Source organism: Neopsephotus bourkii, unplaced genomic scaffold (assembly GCF_033783945.1).
Source record: "Neopsephotus bourkii isolate Nb327-2 ecotype Australia unplaced genomic scaffold, CSIRO-AGI_Nbou_v1 NB_1781, whole genome shotgun sequence".
Taxonomy (NCBI): Eukaryota; Metazoa; Chordata; class Aves; order Psittaciformes; family Psittacidae; genus Neopsephotus; species Neopsephotus bourkii.
The window spans coordinates 470,548-491,104 of NW_026902255.1; the positions used below are offsets into that span (position 1 = coordinate 470,548).

The 20,557-nt window shown below is 40.6% G+C and overlaps 1 protein-coding gene across 24 annotated transcripts in view; it reads left to right on the forward strand.

Annotated features, from left to right (window-relative positions):
- ADGRL3 (adhesion G protein-coupled receptor L3) overlaps window positions 1-20,557 on the forward strand; it is a 515,386-nt gene that overhangs the window by 227,345 nt on the left and 267,484 nt on the right. For 23 of the 24 annotated variants that reach the window (XR_009729502.1, XR_009729503.1, XM_061379988.1 and 20 more), the window contains 2 exons: window positions 11,386-11,406; window positions 12,123-12,336. Coding sequence is in view for 22 of the 24 variants with exons in the window: in XM_061379988.1 (XP_061235972.1) it covers window positions 11,386-11,406; window positions 12,123-12,336 (235 nt within the window). In the remaining 2 variants the exon portion in view is untranslated. The remainder of the gene's footprint in view (window positions 1-11,385; window positions 11,407-12,122; window positions 12,337-20,557) is intronic. The other variant, XM_061379995.1, reaches the window with a different exon arrangement.

Genomic DNA, 20,557 nt, shown 5'->3' on the forward strand with positions numbered 1-20,557 from the left:
TCTCTGTGACTATTCATACTTATTACTGCTGCTCTTTAAAATGCTTTGTAGACTACTGTTAACAGCTTTTGAAGGCTGGAGTGGAAAATGAGTGGAAATGTGTATCCTGGTGTCCCCTGATTACTTTAAACTGAAATTGTGGGTTGTGGAGGGCAGGATTAAGAGCATTTTTTTTCCAGATAAAAATGTTGTAAGGCAAGTTTGGCCATGCTGCTTAGCCCCAGCTGTCTTGGCTTGGCAATGGCAGTCCTGGTGCTGCTGCAGGATAAATACCGCCTCCCTACTGTGAATCCCAGGAGCTCTTGAAGCTGTTCACCTGACTCTTCTGGGAACAGTTAATCTATTCAGAGTGTTTCTAGGAGCTTACAGGTGAGCATTATTTCTTTTCTTTTTTTTCTTTTTGTGGCTCACCTTGAAATGAGTAGTATTGTGTGTGCATGTGCATTTTATATGTGTATATATACACAGATATACGTATATAGTGTTTCTGGAATAATGTTTGCACAGGCTGCATTAGGTGGAAAAATAATTAATCACGGTGTTCGCTGTGAGCAGGTCATTGCAATAGGAAACTTCATTCAGAATTTTAGTTGTGTTTCTTAGTAAGTGAACCATTTTGTGGAATTAATTTAATTCATTAGTTTTAATGTTTAGTTGTTTTCCACTGAGAGGAAGGTGTATCTGGAAGCAAAAAAAACATGTGATTTCTCTAAAAATCTTCTCTTACTTGAAATCTGTTTTCACTTGGAGCAAATTTGTGCATTTGAGCTCATCCCACAAATTTAATTCTCATGTTGTTCTATACTTCAAGACTGGGGAGAAGTGAATAAAGTTGGCCATTGATCACATGAAGGCATATGCTTCTGCAAAGTTTTTTTTAGCTGTCAGCATGTATGAGGTGGAACCTCTGGTCTTCTGAGGCCAGAGGAGAGTTAGGTGATGGGCTTTGGGGAGAGTCGTGATTCAGAGGGTTGCAAAAATGGCTTGCCACAGCCTACTGTTACATATCAGGAAAAGGGAAATTAGATCTCCATGCCTCTGCTTCTGAGATGGAGCTCATAGACGTCATGCTATGGAAATTGCCATCCAGCAGTTGGAGACTGGGTTGTCTTCATAGATTACTTGCAGATCTTGCTGATAAGCACCCACTGGTTTCTAAAAAATCAGTGACCTTTAAGATGTGTTGCGTAGGGGACACCAAATTTCATCTTTCTGTGTAGAAGACTGCACCTTTCACTTTGCCTGATACATATATATCATGCAATTATAGAAGTGTGTATATATAAAAAACACACACCCATACATATATATACACATACACACATATATATATATACACACATACATATATATACACACATACATATGCATATATATATGATGGTCTGCAATTCTGGGAAGAGTCAAGATCTGAAAATAGTTTCAGGGTTTTTTATAAAGCTTTCACAGAGTTTTTATAAAACTTTCACAGAGTTATGGCTAGTGGAAATAACAAATTACCTGTTTTTATTTATGGCAGAAATTCAAAGGAGCTGTGATGGCTGAAACACCAAGAAAAATCATAGCTAGTTATTTAACAACCTACAGTTTAGTCAAATTACTTCCTGAAGATGGCTTCTTCAAGGTGTGGGTAATTTTTTGTAAAATTAACTGTAAAGGAGTCATTCTTGGCCTTCAGTGGTGTAAAGCAATTGGTTTAAATAATAAACATTTGAAGCCACAGACATTTATACAGGTATTTGAACAATAGGCTCTAATACTTAGGGCAAAATTTGTCTGTTTTTTCTGCTTGTCTTTTTCTCTGGACAGTTCTTCATATTTCGCACAATTCATCTTTCTGGGCATTACAAACTTAAAGTAGCTTTACTGCTCTAATAAACAAATCAATAAACAGCACAAAGTAATCCTCACTCTGCTGTTTATAAGTTCCTGTAATAATTCAGATATTTCTGCCAGAGCATAAGCATTCTCCTTCAGAGGCTATTCAGGGAACTATAAATCAAAACTAAACTTCAACTTTGAGGAGGTGTTACTCAGTAGGAATCTACTGTTTGCTGTCACTCTGCTTTTCAGCAAAGCTCCAAATACATAAAACCTGTCTGATCTGTGTCAGCCTTAAAAAGGACTTCTGAATCTGCTGATCTCAGTTGAGCTCCTTCTTGTTTGGTTGGGTTGGATTTTTTTAGGTGTTCGGTAGGGTTTTGTTGTTTTTTGTTTTGTTTAGTTTTTTTTGTTGTTGGTGGTGGTTGTTGGTTTTTTTTGGGGGGGTGGTTGGGTTTTGTTGTGGTTTTTTTGTTTTGTTTGTTTGGGTTTTTTGTTGTTGTTGTTTTGTTGTGGTTGTTGATTGATTGATTTTTTTTCTCCTATGGTGAGACAGAAGTCAGATCTGGGCTCTGTTGTATGCAGCCATTGTCCATGTCAGACCGTTTCTGACTTCTGAGGATGCATTTGGGTCTTGGTCTCCTCCAGTTTATCCTCATCCTGCTTGCTTGTCACTCAGGGCTGCCACTTCCCAGTACCCAGTGGTGCAAACAATGGAGAAGAGCATGTCTTCAGCACTTAAGTGTTACCCATATGGGGACACCACTAAATCCTACTGAAGCCCAATCTGTTGACATAGCTAAAAAAAGCTCTGCTGGTAACAGGAAAGCTATTCCAGATTTGCCTTATTTTAGCAAGGGTAAAAAATTAAGCTACTGTTTTAAATGGAAACAATAATTAAAGTGTAATATTAAATGAACTTACAATTTAATATGAAGTCCAAAACCAAATAAATTCTTTTTACTTAATGATCTCATACTTGTTTATCTAACTGCCTCTATGATTTTATCTACTATAGTGGTTTATAAAAGTTTTTATCTGAGAAAAAAATAACCTTACTGGCTAATAAAATTGATCTTAATGGCTACAATAAAAAGCTACAGCAGACTAATTTAGAATTGGGTGAATTTTGTTATTACTCAAATTCTACTTGCTTCACCATATTAATTTGTGTTGCATTGAATTTGAGACTTCAAGGGTGTTCAGCAATATCAAAGCTTCACTGTTTTGCATTTGGGTTTTGGGGTTGGTTTTGTTTTCTTCTTTGAGACTTAAGTTTCTGTTGTAACAGCAGTAGCTGAGTTAGATAAGTAATAAATGACGTGGCCTCATTGAAGACGCTGGTGTGATTTATGATATGCGGATTTGTGACACAGAACCTAAAGCTTCTTTTATTGAGAACACAAATGTCTCAGTGTTATGGACTAGGTTCTGAAACCCTGATGTTTTAAGTAATGTCACTGTTAGGCTGGAGGGTAAGTTTAGCATAAGGGTTGATTATATATCTTACGCACTGAAGCACAGGGCTTTAACCTCAGGTGCTTTCCCTATCTGTGCACCATTTTCCTATAGTTGAAAGTTGATTCATGTGAAGGAAGCCTGTGAATTTCAAGAGCAATCGTACCTATCTTCTTGTGGGTGCATGTTGTTACAAATTAGATGATCCACTGTGAAGGGAAAGATACTTGGGAATACCTTTTTCCTATGATGGGGCCTAATATTAATGCACTTTTATTCCACTTTCCCCTTAGAGATAATGTTTCATCTGTCTGTTGTTCTTAACCTGTTACCTCTGCTTTTAACTAAATTGACATTTAGCTTGAGCTTGGGACTGTGCTTCTGACCTCTGATTTGAAGATCGGTCATCATCTATTTTTTGAAAAGCACATTAAATTCAGCCTTACTTCTTTCATTCTAAAATATTTTACTTCTTTTCTATGACCTTAGCTAACCTTTTTTCTGAGCTGTTTTAACTCTACCAGCCCAGCAGAAATCTTTCTTCTCCCCTCTTCCTCCCTCATTTAGTTTCTTTGTGGACCACCGAGTTTACCTGCCTCATGAAAGGAGTCCAACGAGCACCAGAACTGGGTGCGGGTCCAGCAAGCACCAGAACTGGGTGCAGGTCCAGCAAGCACCAGAACTGGGTGCGGGTCAATCAACTGAAGCATGACTGGATATAGGCTTGGCAGACGGAAGCAAGGCCCACTCTCCCTTCAACGACAGTGACTTGGTAGATTTGGCTTATCATAGACCACTGCCTCCTTAACAGTATGGAGGGTAATGGTGACCCATAGTGATGCCTTGCCTTGCAGTGAGCCCCACTGCATAGGTATTCGCCTCTCTGTGAGAGATTTGTGAGAAGAAGGCTTGTTGAAAGAACATTTCTTGCAGTTCTCTGAGTATTTCACATCACTTGCTAGTGAGGATGAGAACGGGGAAACAGAGAGTGCAACACTGCTTGTTGTATTGCTTTCTTCCCCCCTGGTCTGGTTCAGTTCAACCCTGCATCTCCCTGGGCCAGTCTGCCTTCTTGCTTCTCAGTTCCTACTGTCAGATTATTCCATTCATAGTTACCATCTGGTTTCTCTTGCTCTTTTATCATTTCACCTCCTTTCTTCACAATGACCCGTTTCCCTTGAAAACACCCGTCCTTACGTGCAAATGTATCTACTTCCTCTTCTGGTGCATTTATTTTCTCTTTACCACTATAGGAAGAGCCGATCTAATACTTAACAAGCATAAGAAAATCTGTTATTTCTTACTAATGAGAATAGCTCTCCATACTTTGAGTTAAGGTTTGGGAAAGTGAGGGGAGAGAAAGAAGGGTATTTACCAGCTGAGCATGGCATGGAACTGAGGAATATCAGTGAGTGAGAGCAGTAGAAGTGCCTCAGGATGTAGCTGTCTGGAGCTTAATCATCTGGCTTTCTGGGCTGCCAATGGGTGGTGGAAAAAGCCAGTTGTTTCTGCATTGCCCTTTTTAAAGCTGACCTCTAGGGGATCTAGAAATGCGGAAGAAGGAGATCTGCATGGAAATAAAAGATACTTTCTGGGAAGCTGGTGCTTGAGATCAAAGGCTTGCTTCAGAGATGTGGCATTTGGACTTGGCTAGGCTTTTTTTGTTATGCTCCTAGTTGCATCCTTGGCTATGTCACTTTGGAAAATGGACATGTCTGTGTGTGGGTTTGGGAGCCCACATAGCCAAACCCACTCTGTTTGCTACACCCTTCTCTTGTGTATCATCTTCATCATGGGGGAAGGTGTCCAATATAAACATGCTGATCACAGAATCACAGAATCCCAAGGGTTGGAAGGGACCTCAAGAGACCATCTGGTCCAACCCCCCTGCAAGAGCAGGGTAACCTAGAGTACATCACACAGGAACTTGTCCAGGCGGGCCTTGAATATCTCCAATGTAGGAGTCTCCACAACCCCCGTGGGCAACCTGTTCCAGTGCTCTGTCACTCTCACAGTAAAGAAGTTCTTCCTGTTGTTAATGTGGAACCTTCTATGCTCCAGTTTACACCCATTGCCCCTTGTCCTATCACTGGACATCACTGAAAAAAGCCTAGCTTCATCATCCTGACACCCACCCGTTACATATTTGTAAACACTGATGAGGTCACCCCTCAGTCTCCTCTTCTCCAAGCTGAAGAGACCCAGCTTCTTCAGCCTCTCCTCATAAGGGAGGTGTTCCACTCCCTTAATCATCTTTGTGGCTCTGCGCTGGACTCTTTCAAGCAGTGCTCTGTCCTTCTTGAACTGAGGGGCCCAGAACTGGATGCAGTATTCCAGATGCGGCCTAACCAAGGCAGAACAGAGGGGGAGGAGAACCTCTCTTGACCTACTAACCACACCCTTTCTAATGCACCCCAGGATGCCATTTGTATATCTATTGTATTTTCACTCATATAACCTGAGAGCAGATCCCTAGCAAGTGTCACTTCAGTGTTATAATGGGGGTAGATTAAGCAATTTATGGAACCATAAGTAGTTGACCTCAATCTCTACATAAAATGTACAGGGAAGGGCATAAAGGGTATTTTAGCTTTAATTTGATTGCCATGGCTGGGGTGTTGCACAGTGGAGTGTCTCTTTTCTGTCTTTTTTATGTACTCCATCCCATCCGGTAAGGGCATACTCTTGCCATTTGTGAAGCCTGTTCATGGGTGGCTGTTTGCCAGGTAAGGAGAATCACTGCTTCTGGTGAAAGTGCCCAAAGGAAGTTTGCAATTACTGTCTCTGTTTTCATAACTTCTATAAAATAAGAGAGGCCAAGATAGGCTGGGGAAATGTGGGTATTTGAGTCACATGGGGAAACCCATTCTGAAGCCTAATTCTTCACTTTTGGAGGAACTTACCTAGTTGTCTTGCTTTCCCTAGCAGATTTTGGAGTGCTTAATGGAGGAGATGAGATAATTTTCCCATTTTTATAGATGAGACAGCAATCAACTGAGGCACAAAGGGGAAAGCTGGGAGTGGAGACCAGCATTGCCCGGCTCCATCCTTGCACTGCTGATGATTCCAGCCGTTTGGCCACAGTCTGCTTCATTCTTCATTTCTGCCCCAGGGGAGCGGGATATGAATGATGCAAGTATTTGCTGCAATGTCTTGGCACTAGCTGTTGTCTATAGAACGCATCTTTAGTTTCTCTGGAGGCTAAGAGCAGAAGAAAGGCTTTTCCACTCTGTCACCCTAGAAAAGACACAGAGTTCTTTGCTGCTTAATTTGTTGTCACCATATGTAGAGAAAGTGGGAGAGAGAATAGTATTTCCATATTTGTATACTAATTACAGTTTTCAGGGAACTTTGAACCAACCAAGATATTTTTTAAGCTTGTCAGAACAAGATTGGTATTTGTTAGCAGTGAAAATACTGGGGAGTAGGAATATAGTACATTGGAGAAATGTCTGTTGTCGCTATCTTTAACCTGAGTTTTGTTTGTTATTGATGTTGTTGAGATCAGAGACCAGGTATAATTTGGATTAAGGAAAACAGAAAAGCAGCACTGGGCAGTGTTTGCACGCTGTAAATGAATGCACTAATGAGACTTTGTATCTTAATAGGGAAAAGTAGAGCCCTGATTTAGAAAAGCACCTAAGCCTGTACTTCTTTTCAGGGAGTGACAGAATCATATAAGGCCTATTGATTCAACAACTGAAAGCTATTTCAGCTTTAGAATAAGGGGAGGAGGGGATTTTTTTATTTTTACTTTCTGTTATTTTTTTTGCCCCCAGAGTCAAGGTGAACTGTGGGAATATTAAGCGCTGCAAAATTACAAACACAGAAGCATTCCTGCAAATTAGTGGCAAACCTCTTCTCCCAGCATATTGTACTTGTCTTTGGGAACAGTAAATCTCATATTTAGCTGGGCAGACCAAGTCATGTGCAGAGCTTGTGAAAATAATTATCTATTTCCAGCTTTTGTTTCACCACCTTAAAACATGCACTGAAATTTCACTCTGAAAATTCTGAGCCAGAACATGATTTTTTCTGGGAAAATTGCATATAAAACCTAATTAAAGGCATCATCCCACACTTCTCTTTTAAAAGTACAGCTACTACCATCATGCCTCTAAATGTAACAGTGCTCAACAAGTGTCTAGCAGCCAAGAAGACACATAATTTAAAGGCTATTTCAGCATTTGATTAAGCACACAGTGATAACTACAAGCTCATGCCCTGCAGGCATGACAAGAGGCAATTATGTTCTGAGGTCAAAAGCGAGGGGGAGAAAAAGCACAAGATTTTGATGACTTACTTAATTTTCCAGCTCCTGAAATTAGCAGAGACAAAGAAGTTCTAAATCACCCAGATAAAATACTGTCATTATCTGTTGCTGTTTCACCCTCTGCTCTCACTTTGCCCTGCAAAAGCTCAGAAGGAAGATTTTCCACCAAATGGCTGCACTTAGAAAACTCAAATTGGCACACATTTAAATGTTAAAAAGAGCACTTTTCAAAATCTTTAAAGTTCTGCCGTATGCATTTAGATGGCTGTTTGCACATAGGATCCTGGAAAAAGACACCTGTTTTCCAAAATAGTGAGCAGCCATCAGCTCTTCTTGACTTCAAGCCAACAATTAGGTCACTTATTTAGGAGATTAAATAAGGAGTTCAGCAAAAAGCTGCAAAGGTAGGGAGCTGATCAAAGGAGAGAGAAGTGTATTAATGAATTAATTGTCCTGTGTATGTTATGGACGGGCTTTGATGTATATTATTTCATAACAAAAGGCAAAAAAATATTTGCTTAAGTAAGATTATCATATAGAGATGCAGTGTCAAGAAATGTGCTTACAAGGAGATAAAGATTCAACCTCTAATTTCCCTTCAGAATATTTACTGTGGATATGTGTAGAAAAAAGCCATGCAGAGCAACTGAACTGGTTGAGGATGGCAGAATAGAAAGCACACCATTGCTTTCTCCTGTCATATTGTATTACAGTATTAAACTATTCCTACAGTTTGTCCAGGGTGTCACATTTCTTTTATGCCATATAACCAGCAAATAAATGTTGACTCCATGATACATGATTCAGGGACTGTAATGATAGGACAAGGGGTAACAGCTTCAAACTTAAACAGGGAACGTTCAGGTTAGATACAAGGAGGAAGTTCTTTACTGTGAGGGTGTCAAGGCACTGGAACAGGTTGCCCAAGGAAGTTGTGAATGCTTCATCCCTGGCAGTGTTCAAGGCCAAGTTAGGCAGAGCCTTGGGCAACATGGTATAGAGTGAGGCATCCCTGCACATGGTAGAGGGCTTGGAACTTGATGTTCTTAAGGTCCTTTCCAACCCTAACTATTCTGTCATTCTATACTGTAGTAAGGTGTCTGTAAAATAAAGCTGTCCTTCTGATGGGAAACAATTGAGTGATTATGTGAGAAACAAAAAGGTGAATTCCAGTAAAGCTACATCTGGAAATATTTGCATCTGTTCAGAGATTCTTTAATGAGAAGCAGTATATGAGCTCTTATTTTTTGGGGAGGAGTATTTGGTTCAGGTTTGTTTTTATTCTGGGGAGTACTGGGGGCTGACATTCATGCAATTTTAGTAAATCAGTGCTATAAAGTCTCATGTACAGTAAGAGCTGCCCAAGATACAAGAAATGTGTTCTCACACCTGGTTAAGAAACATACAGCAGCTTTTACTAAACCTTTGTTTTTTTTGTATTAACTGTGAAATCCTCCACCAGAAGCCTGAAGTACTGTATCATCATTGTTGACAGAGCTACTGTGAGATTAGGCTGCTATCTTTCCCCTCAGATAAACTTCTATTTTAATAAAATCATATTGCTGGTAGGAGTTCCTAATGTCTTATTTCCAACAAAACACAAGAGCTAAGATTAGCTGCATATGTACAGGATTGCTTGATTAATACAATTAAATAGGTTGTATGAGTCAATTCTCAGAAAGTTAGTTTCTATGATTTTAAGTGAGGTTTTCCTTAACCACCACATTTAATGTCTGCTTTCTTTGAAAATATAGAATAGTTACTGCAAAAATGTACAGGAATTAACATGAAAAATATTTTCTGAAGCGTGTGAGTCAGAGGCTTTTCTTTTGTATACTAAAAAAGTAAGGTAGTGTTAGCAGTTGTCTTCACCATTTCTATAGTCTACATTAGACTTCCAGAGAAAATCGTCCAAGGACTGGTCCAAACAATAACCCCAAACAGCTAGTATTGACTGTAAACCTCATTTTGTCTTTTTCTTGGCAGTAAATAAAAGTCATCTATGCATATAGCAGGAGGAGGGAGGGCACTTGGCATCAGTTTTGTGCCAAAAGCTGCTAGAAACCTTCTGCCTCCTGTGTCACCAGTCTGCTCAGGTTTAGTACAGTAGAGGCTCAAAAAGAGAGCTCACCAAAGCTCTTTTCCAAATCAACAGCCTGGCATCAGATGTTTGTTTATGGTTGTATTTTTCAACTCTAAATACTTCTGAAAAATGTGTTACTAATTCATACATGCCTACATATGAAGATATTTTAGAAGCTTTGGTTCCAATCACATTTCAGTAAATTCAAAGTAACTGCATCAGAGTGTGCATCTTAGTTCAGATGACTGTCTGAGAGTAGAATCAGATCCTTTGCTTCAACTTCAGTGTTCATTTTGGACAAACTTTTGTTTTTCTTGAAATTACCTTTTAGAGTTCAACTCCTAACTGGCTTGTGAATGATAAAGGTAATGAAGGCAAATGTAAAGTACCCCCCGTTGCAGTAGAGTCTGTTGTTTTGCAGAGCAGGGGCTGTTGTGGACAGACCCTTTTAAACAGACTTAAAACCTCTTGATAGTGTTTGTAGGGGAGGCTAAATTTGCCTTTCTGATGATCTTCCCTTCGATCAGCTATTGTTTCTAACGTTGCTTCCTCCTTCCTTCACTCACCTTGTCGTTATGAGTGACGTTAAACCAAGGGTAAGAATGAGGTATTGCATTTCAGAGATTTGCACTTGTCATCCTGGCTTCCTGCCTTCTGTAACAGGAGAATGTGGGCACAGTAATAATTTACTGCATTACGCAAATGTATGGTGCAATATGAGCTCGGGGCAAAGCTGTTTCTCTGATCTTGGGGAAGGAGGACATCTTATGTGATCCAAACCCTAAAGCTATGTAATTTTAGAAGCTGCTATTCAAGAATAATTGCATATCTGTCTTGGGGGTTTTGTGATTAGTCCAGAACTCTGGCACATTGGCAAAGACCTGATTGATATTAGAGTAATCCCTGCAAACTGACAAAAATGAGAGTGTTTATCTTTCAATAATATATACCTAAATGAGACAACTGACAATAATAGAAGGCTTCATGGAAGTTTGAGTAGATGTTGGATTGCTGTCTGCTAGACAGACAGAGTGGCATTGATACAGTTAAGGGGTATACTGAGAAACAGCAGTATGCTTTTATTTCCATAAGCAAACTCAGTGTGCATATGTCATGGGAAAGTTTTATGTGACAGAACAAAAGCACAATGGAAGGGATTTTTGGTTTTGGGGAGTGTACTTTGGTAGTTTTATGCTGGGGCTGGGAGGCAGTGAGTTCTTGAAAGATGCTTGGTGTCAGATGGGCCCTTGATCTGTTACAGGGTTAAATCTTCCCTGACTGTTCTGTGACCATCACATGGATACAGTCTTAGTTTATGTTTAGTTTTATGGTTGGAAGGAGTACACAAAACGGAGCTGAAAGGGCATGTTGTCCCTACAGCTGGAAACATTTTTGGTGTGGGTGATTTTTCATTCTTGTGCAATAAGGAAAGGAAAAGGGTTGGCTATTGTTTCAGCTCATGGCTGATATGCTTGGCTGGTAAATCAAAGTATTTGGTGGCCAGGTTCACCATGTATTTCCTGTGAGATCTGTTGTTAAGATGACAAAGACAATCTATACTTCATGTGCATATTTGGGGGATTAATGCATTCAAGTTTTTCAAGCTGTTGAAGACCTTTAGATCAAAGAGGCTGTAAAGATCGGAAATATTACTGCATTTTGTCATGTGATGAGTTTATTCACTAATACTTTAGGGCTTTGTTTTCAAGGTTTCTCAAAGTGTGTTTCTTTTTTCTTTTGCAAACTGTAGCCTGGATTTCTTTTAAAACAGGTAAGATTTCTGAGAGCTCTTTAAATTAACCTTACAAGTGTGTGCCACTATTGAATATCCAGGCAGATCCGACACAAAGCTAAGACTGAACTTTAATCACTCAGTGTCCTATATATTGGCCTTTCCATAGAAAATATCACTGCAGGGCCCAAGCTTTGGGATAGATGCCAGAACCTGCAGGCCATTTGCTGGTATGCTGCAGGCTACAGCAAAAGCCATTAGTCTCATGTTTTCTAAGGATCAAGAAAAAGGAACAGGAGCAATACAGATGTTATTACATCTGTAGTAGGGCAGATGCAGTCTTGCTGAGCAGGTGGGATCCTGGTGCTTGGATTGCCTGTTGTCAGAAAATTTCTCCCGGTGGATCAGGTACAACACAGGACTGTAATTTTGTATTATCAAATCCAACTAGCTTTTTCACCTGGTAAGTAGAAGTAATAGCAATGCCATAGTTGCTGCTGATTTCTAAAGCCCTGTTTAAAAGGGATCATTAGCTTATTTTTGAGATGAAAAAATCAAGTTGCTGTGTGGAGAAGTGATTTCTCTGGGCCGCCAGCAAGCCAGGACCTCATTTCTGCAGACCATATCTCAAAGATACCAAAACTATCTCAGTACAGCATATGGATAAAACCTGCTGCTAAATGTCATCCTGCTTTTAATTCTTCCTTCAGTGTGGAAAGTAAATGTTTGCTGTCTTTCTGTGTTAATCTTTGCAGCTTTCAGCCGTGCCCCGGTCCCCATGGCTGTGGTCCGAAGGGAGCTGTCCTGTGAGAGTTACCCCATAGAGCTTCGGTGCCCAGGAACAGATGTTATCATGATCGAAAGTGCCAACTATGGGAGGACTGATGATAAAATCTGTGACTCTGATCCTGCTCAGATGGAGAATATCCGCTGTTATCTGCCAGATGCCTATAAGATTATGACACAAAGGTATAGTATTTAATATTCTTTGTTTGCTGACTGTTGTTTTTTTAATCTAGAATGTACACACCAGTTTGTGTGTGTGCATGAGAAAATGCAGGTACTTAGTCCCTGTGTATGTGCACGGAATTAAAGCTGTCATTGCTTGACTGTGGGTTTAAAAGAGTTGGGTCAGCTTCATACAACATAAATAATAACTGCTGTAAGTACTACTAATCAGTTATCTTGATACTCACTGCATTCCAATTTTACCTCTGAAATACCTAAATATCAAAACTCCTAGTGAACTTGTAAGTGGAGTCTTCCTCGAGTACACATTCACTGTTTTCTGTGCTGTGTTCAAACAGATGGCCAGCAGTCGCCTTTAAACAATTAATAATTTGTTCAGAATAATTTACATTTATCAAAATAACAATAAAAAAAATAGTCTCCATCATTCCTTGTGGTGCCAGGCTTAGTTTTAGGGAGGATCTGAATTCCCAGTCAAGAATTTGCGTTCACATTGGTTTGGAGAAGACTTGATGAATTTCTCTATAATGACCATTACTACTAACTGTGACTACTGCATCTGGGAATGGTAACGAAGATATACAGCATGTAGACAGATTCCTTTGTTGCAGAGCCAGGGCCTAAGAATTTATTCCAACCTAGAGGTATCCTGGTTATGGAAAGCCTTTAACTGTTGCTAAATTTTTCAGGGTATTTTCTGGCACAACAGGTGTGGGAAGAACAAGTCAAGTGCTTGACATGTAATTGCATTCAGTGCAGTACTCCTAATAACTACATATGGATAATTATTCAGTACATTTGGATTGTAATTAAATAGTAATCAAAATGAGTATTTTGGGGTATTAATAATGGTATTGACATAGGCAAACTGTTGCTAATGTAAGTCATGACAACAGTGTTTGCATGGTGACCTAATGGCTGAAGCAGTGCAAGGTTTCACTGGAGTATCTTGCTACTGTTTGCTGTGAGACACTTTGCACTAAAAATGGAGTTCTGTGAGCAACACAAAAGAAAGCATGAGTTTCATCTATATTTGACATGCTAACAGCTATTCTTTGAGCTCTGTTTAGAACTGCTCTATGTCAACGATTTAGATCTCAAAATGCTGATAGGTATTGTGAAAAATGGTTCTTATAAGCCCATTATTTAAGTTGAACCTCCTTGCCTATCTGGTTGATGTCCTGCTTGTAGTATTGTACTGGTTGCATTTTTCGAGACAAATGAACATGCCATCAGCCAGTCCCTTGGATTTGGCATGGTTTTAGTGGAATTACTGTAATTCTTCTGTTCAGGTTGTTAGTGGCTTCAAGCAGAAACCCTTAATCCTCTGCATATTGGCAGAATAAAACTATGTCATCCCCTTTGTGGGCCATTACAGAGAACAAAGTATTAATATTTTTATATGTATGCAGTAGTGTCCTCCAGGCGCTCTCTTCCAAGCCAAATGCAGAGCTCTGCAATCTTCTGATCAGTCACCACATGTAGCAAGCCTGCAACAAACATTAGTCCTTTTGTCAGGGAGGGCACACAATCATGTGTGTGCCCATGCTGCTAGGATGAAAACTCACGTTGATTGCTCAGCTCCAGATACCATCACTGCAGACTCAAATGGCTTAGCAGAGAGTTAGCAGGGAAGTGCATCTGTGGGTTAAAGCATCTCTGTTTTCCCATTTGGGCAGAAATGGTGCTGTAGAGGATGGCCACTGAAGGAGAAGTTTCTTGCAAGGGAAAAGTAAATCCCTACTGACTGAATATTAATATCTGTTAGTCCTTGCCTGGTGCTGTTTATCAGTGGCCAGGCTCAAGAAAGGGTGGTGGCTCTTTCCATTTAAGCCATTTGATTATCAGTTTTCACAAAGAGTGCAGTGGTGTTATTAATTGGGTACTATTGAGTTTCTTGAAAATAAATATAACCTGATTATAGTTAAAAGGCAGGTTAAAAGAAGAAAAAAATACTCTATTTTGCATTTTATGTTAGTCTCATCTCTTTTTTTAATCTCCATTAATTCAAAGAGTTGAAACAATTTAAAAATAAAACCATTAAAATGAAATGTGTTCTTCAGATGCAAACCAGCCTGCCAGCTCACAGCTCAAAGTATGCCTTATAGCTGAGCCTCAGAAAAAAGTACTTGAAAAGGAGAATTGTGACAGCCTAGTAATTGTGACACTAACTGTGGCATTTTTTTCTGAAAGCCTCTACCTGTGAAATTAATACATTCAGCAGTATTTGGGTGGTTTTGCAGATGAATTAAAGCTTTAATACAATGAGCTTGTCTTTGCTAATGCTGCAGGTTGGGAAAGCAGCTACTGGGAACTAAAGATTCTCATGACAGTGTAACAAGAAAAACAATATGTGCAGTAAATTCTTATTATGCATTGATTAATTATTGCATTCATAGATACACAGTTGCCTTGTAGATTTTAGAGTAAGTTGTCTAACTGTTGCCATTTTTAAATCAGCTACGCTGTACAGATGACTTAGACACGCTTTGGCATGGCTTGGGGAGGGGGAGAGGGAAAGATGGGAAGAAAAGTGTGTATAATACAGAGATGTTGTTAGTATGTGAGCTGAAGGTGTGAGTGAGCGCATTTGCGGTAGTTATTAGCAGTTACTACCTCAGTGCGCACACACAAACCTCCCCGCCCCAAAATAAAAAAGAAAATTGAACAGGTGAGTTAGTGTGTTTCTTTTTTCTGTATGTTTGTTTAAATTAATTTTGTGGATGAAGATGTGAGGTTATTTTGAAAGGGAAAGGCATAAATCTGGTTGTGTGTTTGCGGAGCCTCCTGAGCAAAGGGGGACAAAAGGAGTTAATGCAAGTGTTGCCCTGAAAAATCTCTCAAATCTTGAGAACATTGCTTGACGTAAAAAAACATTTAAACAACTTGTAGAGCCTATTTTATAGGAAATTATATTGCTGTGGCCTGTTTTGTTTCTTACTTGCCGTTTCTTCTTCCAAGCATTTGAGCAGCAGCTGCCTATAAAATCTCAGAGAGCTTTATGGACTGAATTGTTTCTGACATGGTTAGAGAAATATGTATTTCATAGCATGTTTGCTTTGGAGAAGCGTCTTTCCGAGGGCCTTAACAAACAATTCTAACCATGCCTGTTGTAATCTGTGTGCACTGTACCATGGAAGACTTCACTATGTCCTCCCCTGAGAAACTGTGCCACAAAATTAACATATCATCCATTCAAGCAGCCAGGGCTCTTGGTGAACAATAAGGAAGAACAGCTTCCTTATTCCCATAAGAGTTGCCTTTGTTTTTATAGTGCTAACACTGCCGTTTAGTCTATTAAAAAGCACCCTGAACAAAAAATAGCTTTCAGCATGCTCTCTTGAATTTCTTGCGGATGCTTTATACCAAGAAGATGCGCAGCTCAGGAAGACAGAATCTGCGTATTATATTTTGTGTGCTGGTGTTTTCACTACTATTTGGTGGAGCTAGTTGCCTCGTAAAACTGCCACCCAAATTTAAGGTTGCAGTGTGAGCAAGGGAATTAAACATTTAGTTGCTTCCTCCTTGATGCAGACAAACATGCCAGCACGTGCTGCTTTTTGAAGCTTATGCTTCAGCATTTTGTGGAATGAAGAGAGAGCTTTCCTGGGTTGAATGAAGCCAATGGAAAGAAGATGGGTGGATCAGGTGGAACATGTTTGTTCACAGATCTGTCTGCTGTCAGTACTGCCTTTGTGCTTAACTTCGTAGTTTGCAACAGCCTGTTTTACTAAGCTCCTTATCCTTTCCTGTAGGCTTTAACCCTGAAAGTTAAAAGGGGGGGGGGGGGAAGAGTCAGAGTAGAATGGCTGGCATATAGGTACACCTACAGATCATGCATATCTTTTTGCCTTAAATGTGAGATCGAGGATTTCCTTTTGCTTTCCCAGTGTCAGCAGTAAAGGTATTGTTATCTACCCCAGCCATTGTCTGCTACTCTTAAGCTGGAGGAAGGAGCGGAGGGATGGAATAATAAGATGAAACCAGCAGGTGTAACAGAGGAGCAAGGGGGGAAGTGTTCACAGGTCTCAGCAGCTGTTTCTAAAATCCAAGCAAAATTCCTTCTGCCTTTTCAACATTTGAAAGATAGAAAATGTAGAAAGTTTTTTCTTGGGAACTCATAGCAACTCAGGTCAATTTGCAAAGGGGGCCAATTTTGCCTCTTGCCACAGTAGAGTGTTGCATAGCTCATGTGCTGTTGTTGCCACTTCTGGCCTGGAGATGAGGGTTGAAAACTGGTCAGCTATCTTTCCCTCAAGAAAGCACTGGACCTACTTTGTGTCCCACAGGAACGACACCTCGTGCCCAGAGCTTCCTGCTGCTTCCAGGACAGAGAAGCTGTGGCTCCTCCCCAGGAGGATGTGTAGCCTGCACAGTGCATGGAGACTTGTACCCTCTGCTCTGCTGCAGCTGGTTATGGTGCTGTCTGCCCCACACAAAGCACCCTTGTGTGGCACAGCTCAGGACCTGGCAGGTGGATGCTGCAGCTCTGCTAGACTGCTCTGCTGACTGAGCAGATACAGAATTTCTAGTAGCAATGTGGGAGGCACACCTGGGAGTTACTAGATGCCATCATAAGTAACTGCAGTTACTTAGCTGAGCTAGTTTCCTTTAGGTTTGAGTATAATCTGTGTGGTTTTCCCTGTGGTTTCAGTATTGACATCATTGATGAAACCTAGAGTTAAAAAAAAAGTGTAGTTAAGAGTGTAAGACTGTTGTCAGCTGCTTTCCATTTGGTTTCATTATCCAAAGGGCCTGATCCTTTCATGTGAGGAGGAGCAGTCACAACTGTCCTGGTAGTCAGAAGGATGGCAACAGGCACTTTGCACAGTGCTGGTTAAAATATAGAGATCTTATGAACGAGCTTGCAATACGCTGCAAAGATTTTTTTAATCTCCTGAAGAGCTGTGTTTCATCAATGTTTTTGGATGATAACCTGAAAAATGCAGGACTGCAAAATGAGTGCCATTATTATTGTAATAATATTGTATCTCATGGTGTGCTGTTATTGATGCTTATCAGCACCTGTGATTTTCAAGGCACTTTTCAAATGCCAGTGATCTGCTCTTGCACTGGGAAATGGGGAGGCAGGGTTATCTGTATTTTAGAGATAGTATAATTCACGTTAACCATTTTTAAGTGGCCACTGGTTTTGATCATACCAATTTTGGGATGTTCTCATAGTGGTTTTTATATTAAGTAGCTTGTCCTGGTGCATGTGGGAGGATGTGCAGGACAAGGAGAGCTGCAGACCCAGAAGCTCTGTAATAACAAGGCTGTCAGTAGGACTGGATGAGCAGGCTTCAGCTGAACTGCAGCACGGTTGTGTCTGCAAAATTAATGGCATATTTCTCAGGAAACAGCCCTCTGCTTTTATGTTGCCATCACCTCTGACTTGGAGGCTGAATGCCCCATTTGATAAGAACTGCTCCACCTTCCCTTACTTCCTGAGTAAATTTTGTGAAGATTGCCAAGATAGTACTAATTTTTCTAAATGTGTTATCACAGAGATGGCATGGGAAATGCATTTCTGAAGGACTGAGATGTTGCAGTGGGAAGCTGGGATTTTCTCTTTCTGGGAAGCGTCTGGCACTTTTGAGATCTCCATGTGAAAAACATCAATATGAAAAAGTACTAATGTGTAACCAGTAGAAATAAACAGGGAATACTGTAGCTCACATTCCCTGAATTCTGATTTTAGAGGCTAGAAAAGAAGTCTCATCACCTGGTTAAACAGTCTATTTTCTCACCAAGGAGAAAGTTATTTTAAAATGAAACAAAATCTACTAATGTCATCTGCAGCTTGACGCTGCGACAAGAGCACATGTACTATTAGTAACAAACAAAACAAAAAACACCAGTAAGTGCTAGTGGAGCAATGTGCACTGAGCTTTTGAGCCACTCTAAAAAAGGTTGCTATTTCCCAGCCTGTACAGTCTTAATTTATCCTACCTATTCCTTTCCTGAAAATGCTCTCAGACCCAAGCAGAGGAGTAAATTCTAAGAGTGACAGCACCCTGGAATTGCCCTGGTACCCTAGTAAATCAGGGCTTGTCAGCCCAAGCATCTCAGCTGATTGCAGCTACCATGGTAACAGATGAAGGGGAGACAGTAGTTTCTGAAGGCAATTAGGTTCCAAACTATGGAAGGCTCTTCAGACCAAAAATAAGGCTTTAGGCTTCTCCGGGTACCAATTAGTAACCGTGGGCAGCTATAAAGCACCATACTTAAAGTAAATAAATAAATGGACAGTTGTGTTGTGCTGTGGCTGCTGGTTTTTGATTCCTTTTAGCATGCAAACTCAATGTGCTGTCATTTGAGAAAATCCAGGCTTAAGCTGAGAAAGCAATAGGCAACCAGTAGGCCAAAGGGAAAGGCCTTCCCATAGTGCGCAGGCTGGAGGAAGCTGGAGGTATTCATCATTACTGTACTCTAAGCCAGCTTCATGTTTTCCCCCTCGCTGGCCTTAACTGACAAAGAGAAGGCATGGGATAATCTCTTGGATAAATCACGTCTTGAAGTGGCCTCAGAAGTGCTGAACACATGATGTGCTGAAAACCATGCAGGGAAAATTCAGGTTTATTACTCCATCTATTACTTTACTAGTGTGAAAGTGGCTGGCTCCAGCCTGTCAGAGAGAAGGGACTGCCAACTCTTGAAAACCTACTTCATTGTTTGCTTTTGCCAGTGGGAGAAGACCTATGTGAAACATACTTCTGTTATTATTTTTTTCTGAACTTTTGAGGCTTGTTGAGAATAACAGCTACTAATTTGTACACAGATAATTGTTAAGCAAAGATGGAGACATTGCTGATAGAGGTGTCCGCTGGCATTAATACTGCATTTATTACCATGTTGCAGGAGGTGAGTGCAAGCACATAGGAAGCTTTCTTGTAACTGCAAGGAAGGTGATCTGTCCTGGGTGCAGCAGTCATTTTTCTCCTTCTTGGTAGCTGGTGCAGTGCTGTGTTTTGACTTTCGGCCTGGGAACAGAGCTGATAACAATGATGCTTTGGTTTGGCCAAGGACTTTGTGAGCCTCATGCTCTGCCAGGGAGGAGGGGAAGCCAGGAGGAAGCAGAGACAGGACACCTGACCCAAACTGACCAAAGAGGTATTCCATACCACAGCACATCATGCCCAGGATGTAATGGAGAGTTACCCGGAAGGGCTAGGTGGACTGCAGGGTTGGGTGAGGTATCGGCCAGTGCTTGGTCAGGCTGGGGGGGCGAGTTATCGGTCACCTGGTGATGAGGTGTTGTATTCTCTTCCCTTGTTATTTCCTTTATCATTACTATTATTGGTGGTAGCAGTAGTGATTTGTGTTATACCTTAGTTACTGAACTGTTCTTATCTCAACCCATGAGAGTTGCATTCTTTTTGATTCTCCTCTCCATCCCCCTGGGAGTAAGGGGAGGACAAGAAGGGGGGGAGTGAGTGAACGAGCTGTCTGGCTGGGTTTAAACCACGACACAATCAGAGAAGATGCAGCACTAGCTCCTTGGGTATTGCTCTCTGTTTTTGCTGGAACGTGGGTTTGTACCATGAAAACCATTATCCAAGGTGCCCAAAGATCAAAGTTTAAATCCAGGCATCTGCATTCTGCCTATGGCAACTCCTGCTCAACGCCTAAATTGCTGAAGCAATGAACGTAGACGATTCTTCTACTCGGTCTTACTATCTTCAATCTGCCTGAAAATAACAGCCTTATGAGGACATCACAGGGCTTGGTCTTCAGACGGTCGTTTTGTCATGAGGCTTAAAGTGATTTAGAGAATTGCAAGATGGTGTATAGGTTTTTTCAGGTTAAATGGATTTATACTATCTTAAGATAACAAAGGAATAATTTGGTTTGAGTAAGAAGATACATGCATGCTCCTTCTCCAGTTAGTCTTTTGCCTAGAAACAATGGCTAAAGTGCTGTGAGGTAAGATGACTTTGAAGTAGTGCATCTATATCAGTTTCTTTTGCTTTTTTTTTTCTTCTTGTACAAAAGAGCTCATTTAGTCTGTGCCTGAGGTCAAAATTGGGTTTGTACACAGGGGATTGTCTATTCTCTGGGCTATTTCAAAGCTTTCATTCATCAGTTTTGACTACATCATTTGTGGAATCTTTGGAGCTTGAACTGCATATTCAGTTCCAAGATGTTTAAAGCTACTGCTGGCTTATACCACACTCACTCTGTGTGTATGCCTGGATTTTCTGTACTCCTCTTTGGGGCT